The sequence below is a fragment of the Bison bison genome, unplaced genomic scaffold (assembly GCF_000754665.1).
Source record: "Bison bison bison isolate TAMUID 2011002044 unplaced genomic scaffold, Bison_UMD1.0 scf7180017864197, whole genome shotgun sequence".
Classification (NCBI taxonomy): Eukaryota; Metazoa; Chordata; class Mammalia; order Artiodactyla; family Bovidae; genus Bison; species Bison bison.
In genome coordinates, this window is record NW_011494769.1 from 407,891 (window position 1) to 413,029 (window position 5,139).

The 5,139-nt window shown below is 37.0% G+C and overlaps 1 protein-coding gene across 1 annotated transcript in view; it reads left to right on the forward strand.

Annotated features, from left to right (window-relative positions):
- KATNBL1 (katanin p80 subunit B-like 1) overlaps positions 1 to 4,917 on the forward strand; it is a 14,203-nt gene extending 9,286 nt beyond the window's left edge. Inside the window, exons 4-8 of the mRNA XM_010844170.1 lie at positions 1,268 to 1,386; positions 2,066 to 2,116; positions 2,211 to 2,300; positions 2,630 to 2,719; positions 4,668 to 4,917. Of these exons, the coding sequence (XP_010842472.1) occupies positions 1,268 to 1,386; positions 2,066 to 2,116; positions 2,211 to 2,300; positions 2,630 to 2,719; positions 4,668 to 4,776 (459 nt within the window). The 3' untranslated portion in view covers positions 4,777 to 4,917. The remainder of the gene's footprint in view (positions 1 to 1,267; positions 1,387 to 2,065; positions 2,117 to 2,210; positions 2,301 to 2,629; positions 2,720 to 4,667) is intronic.
- Positions 4,918 to 5,139: the final 222 nt, after the last annotated feature.

Consider the following 5,139-nt stretch of genomic DNA (forward strand, 5'->3'; position numbering starts at 1 on the left):
GACTGGTCTCCTTTAGGATGGACTGGTTGGATCTCCTTGCAGTCCAAGGGACTCTCAAGAGTCTTCTTCAACACCACAGTTCAAAACCATCAATTCTTCAGCACTCAGCTTTCTTCACAGTCCAACTCTCACATCCATACATAACCACTGGAAAAACCATAGCCTTGACTAGACAGACCTTTGTTGGCAAAGTAATGTCTCTGCTTTTGAATATGCTATCTAGGTTGGTCATAACTTTCCTTCCAAGGAGTAGGAGTTTTAATTTCATGGCTGCAATCACCATCTGCAGTGATTTTGGAGCCCAAAAAATAAAGTCTGACACTGTTTCCCCATCTATTTCCCATGAAGTGATGGGACCAGATGCCATGATCTTAGTTTTCTGAATGTTGAGCTTTAAGCCAACTTTTTCACTCTCCTCTTCCACTTTCATCAAGAGGCTTTTTAGTTCCTCTTCACTTCTGCCATAAGGGTGGTGTCATCTGCATATCTGAGGTTATTGATATTTCTCCCGGGAATCTTGATTCCAGCTTGTGCTTCTTCCAGCCTAGCGTTTCTCATGATGTACTACTCCACACATAAGTTAAATAACCAGAGTGACAATATACAGCCTTGACGTACTCCTTTTTCCTATTTGGAACCAATCTGTTGTTCCATGTCCACTTCTAACTGTTGCTTCCTGACCTGCATATAAGTTTCTGAAGAGGCAGGTCAGGTAGTCTGGTATTCCCATCTCTTTCAGAATTTTCCACAGTTTATTGTGATCCACACAGTCAAAGGCTTTGGCATAGTCAATAAAGCAGAAATAAATGTTTTTCTAGAACTCTCTTGCTTTTTCGATGATCCAGGAATATGTTACCTTAATTATATAGAAAAGAATGAATTTAAATCTTGTCATAAAACTGAATTTTTGTGATTCCCTATTCATCCTATTTAGTTGATAATGACTAGCCTGTATGGTTACCTTTTCCTTTCATTCACATTATAAATTAAATCCTAGGTTTGTAGGTGAGTAAAAATAATTTATTCTTTGAATTATTGAGATTTAAAAGGAAATAGTAACAAATAAGAAAGAGTATTGATACAGGTCCTAAATTGTTTCAAATCATATGTTTACTATGTTCGCTGCAATATTTATTTTTGTGGGCTAGTAAAAGGAATCACCTTTGCTTAATTTTAAAATACATTTACCAGAATGATTTAATTGAAAAAGACGATTTTATGTCATACCTCGATGTGCTTTTTAACAAATTAGATTACTGCCTTTCAGGTTTCTCAGGACCATGAAACAATGGCACAGGTTTTGTTCAGCAGGAACTTGAGATTGAATGTAGCTTTAACTTTCTGGAGAAAGAGAAGTATTAGTGAACTTGTAGCATATTTAGTAAGGTAAGTGTGACCCTTAATGGTTTTGTTCAGTAAAAGTAATTTCCAGTGTATTATCTCCTCTTTTTTATGTTATACTGGTTAAAATTAAACTTCCTATGTTTAGCTTCATAGTGACAATATGTTTTAAATTATATTTATCTATAGTCTAAGTAACCAAAATACAGAAAACCATTTGTTTTATCATATTGAACATACATTTTACCTTCTCTGACTAAGATTCTTATCTATAAAACTAAGAGATACCATTATGCAAAAACCAACCTTTTAAAAAATTTCCTTTCAGTAAAAATTTTAACTATTACCTTCTCACTGTATTAGTCTTCGCAAATGTTACCTTGGTGAGGCCTTCCTTGACCACCTTATTTAAATATGTATATTTTTTCACTCTCTGTCCCTCTTTTCCATTTTATTTTTACCCACAGTACTTCTCACAGTCAGCATGCTTTATGTACTTCATTTGTTTATTGTCTGTTGCTGCCCTCTCCACCCCTCCTCCCATACTCACACATGCATTGAAATACAAGCCCTGTCTCTCTGATAACTGCTGTATCCCTAACACTTGACTCATCATAGACACTCAGATCATTTGTTGAGGATTAAATTTCTTAAAAGCAGTGTGATGGTTATAATATGAAAGGAAATAAAGAAATCAGCTGTCTAAGCAGTTTTGTTCCCATAGGATAGAGGACCTTGGAGTTGTGGTGGATTGCCTTCCCGTGCTCACCAATAGGTAAGAAGACTATTTTTCAGAAAAAAAAGGAAGTTTAAAGAAGAACAGAGTACAACCTGTTCATATTTTATAACTTAGTATTTATTTATTTTAGTTTACAGGAGGAAAAACAGTATATCTCACTTGGCTGCTGTGTAGATTTGTTGCCTCTAGTAAAGTCACTACTTAAAAGCAGATTTGAAGAGTAAGTGCTAATCTGAATCTCAATTCATTTTTCTGTTTCAACATCCTTGATTTTGTGCCTTACAAGTACATAATGGTAGATTGAGCTCCCTGAGACATACATGGTTTCTGTATATAGAATATAGACTGACTAAAGAACAATTAGAAAACTATCTATAAACATGTTACATAAAATACAATTTGGTGAAAGTAGTGAAAATTTAATTTTTAAAGATGTATCTGTGTGTTTTTTAATCAGTGTGTATGTATTTTTTTGAGATCAGTAGAGTATCTTTTCTAAAGGCTTCTTGGATGAAAACACTTGAATTTTGTAACAAAATGTCATTTCAGATATATAATAGTTGGTTTAAACTGGCTTCAAGCAGTCATTAAAAGGTGGTGGTCAGAACTATCATCCAAAACAGAAATTATGAACGATGGGTGAGTATACCTTTAAAGATAAACTCATGTTACTAAAGACTTTTTTTTCAGGAAATTTTATTTTATGATTATCAGTTTTTCATTTGCTAAGTTGTGTCCAACTCTTTGCAACCCCATGGACTGCAGCACTCCAGGCTTCCCTGGTCTTCTCTGTATCCCAGAGTTTGCTCAAACGCATGTCAGTGATGCCATCCAACCATCTCATCCTCTGTCACCCCCCTCTCCTGCCTTCAGTCTTTCCCAGCATCAGGGTCTTTTCCAGTGAGTTGGTCCTTCACATCAGGTGGCCAGAGTATTAGAGCTTCAGCTTTAGCATCAGTCCTTCCAGTCAATATTCAGGGTTGATTTCCTTTGGGATTGACTGGTTTGATCTCCTTGCTGTCCAAGGGACTCTCAAGAGTCTTTTCCAGCACCACAGTTCGAAAGCATCAATTCTTTGGCGCTCAGCCTTCTTTATGGTACACCTCTCACCCCGTACACAACTATTGGAAAAACCATAGCTTTGACCATGTGGACCTTTGTTAGCAAAGTGATGTCTCTGTTTTTTAATATACTGTCTAGGTTTGTCATTACTTGTCTTCCAAGGAGTGAGTATCTTTTAATTTCTTGGGCTGCGGTCACAATCCTCAATGATTCTGGAGCCCAAGAAAATAAACTCTACCACTGTTTCCACTTTTTCTCCATCTATTTGCCATGAAGTATTGGAACCAGATGCCATGATCTTAAGTTTTTTGAATGTTGAATTTTAAGCCAGCTTTTTCACTCTCCTCTTTCACTTTTATCAAGAGACTTTTTAGTTTCTCTTTGCTTTCTGCCATTAGAATGGTATCATCTGTGTATCTTCTGGCAATCTTAATTCCAGAAGCCTGTGATTCATGCAGCCTGGCATTTTGCAAGATGTGCTCTGCATAGAAGTTAAATAAGCAGGGTGACAGTATACAGCCTTGACATACTCCTTTTCCAGTTTTGAACCAGTCTGTTTTTCCATGTCTGGTTCAAAATGCTGCTTCTTGACCTGCATACAGCTTTCTAAGAAGGGAAGTAAGGTGGTCTGTTATTCTCATCTCTTAAAGAATTGTCCGCAGTTTGTTGTAATCCATAGTGTCAAAGGCTTTAGCATAGTCAGTGAAGCAGATTGTCAGTATATAATACTTATTCTCTTCATTTTCAGAGAAATAATAAATTGGGATACTATTCATCTTTGGAATGTTACATGTGAAAGTTGAATTCCAGAGCCCAGTAACCCCCTGTGTCTATTGTTCTGGCAGAACCATACCCTTTTGGAAGGCAAAAGCACAGACTTACATCCGTTATACATATTTTGGGAGGCAAAAGCACAGACTTAAATCCATTATAAAGGAGTGAGAGAGACAAAACCTTTATATCCATTATAAAGGAGTGAGAGAAAAAGAGATGACCTTTGGTGGAGTAAAATTGAGACCCAGGAATGGAGTCATCCTGGGGGCGTCCTATGGCTCTCTGGACCAGATAGCCAAAGGACATTAACGTAAGAATCCAGTGTGGATGATTACAGTTCTAAAAACTGAATTATAATCATAGTTTGAGTATTGTCTTGATGTGAAAGTATGTGGGTGTTCTACCAAAGGAGCCAGATTATCATGAAACTACAAAATATATATATATCCCAACAGTTTCCTTTCAGTCCATAATTTGCTTTCTAGGCTCTCAGGACTTCCCCACTTTATACCCAAGAACTGGATGTCCAAATGTCCCAAATACCTCATTGTTTTCTTACTTGCTTTAACACCTGAGTAACCTTTAATTTCCATGATTGACATGAACTAGTTTAAAGAGTTGCTTGACTTCAAATGGTATAATTTTATCCTGAAGAAGACTTGAAAATTTTAAAGCTGTTTTCATGAAGTGTATTAGCTACCAAAGTCTATAACTTATTATATTTGTATTTTTTTTTCTTTTTTTCTCCTAGAAATATTCAGATTTTAAAACAGCAATTAAGTGGGTTGTGGGAACAGGAAAACCATCTTACTTTGGTTCCAGGATATACTGGTAATATAGCCAAGGTAATCTATATTTAAGCTTAACTAAAAATTTGGAATAATGTAATAGTATTATGCAATCATAAATGAACTCATTCGAATGTCCAGTTAAATACTACTCTGCTGCTGCTGCTGCTAAGTCACTTCAGTCGTCTCCGACTCTGTGTGACCCCACAGAGTCTCTCAGCCCACCAGGCTCTCCTGCCCCTGGGATTCTCCAGGCAAGAACACTGGAGTGGGTTGCCATTTCCTTCTCCAATGCATAAAAGTGAAAAGTGAAAGTGAAGTCGCTCAGTCATGTCCGACTCTTGGCGACCCCATGGACTGCAGCCCACCAGGCTCCTCCATCCATGGGATTTTCCAGGCAAGAGTACTGGAGTGGGGTGCCATTGCCTTCTCTAA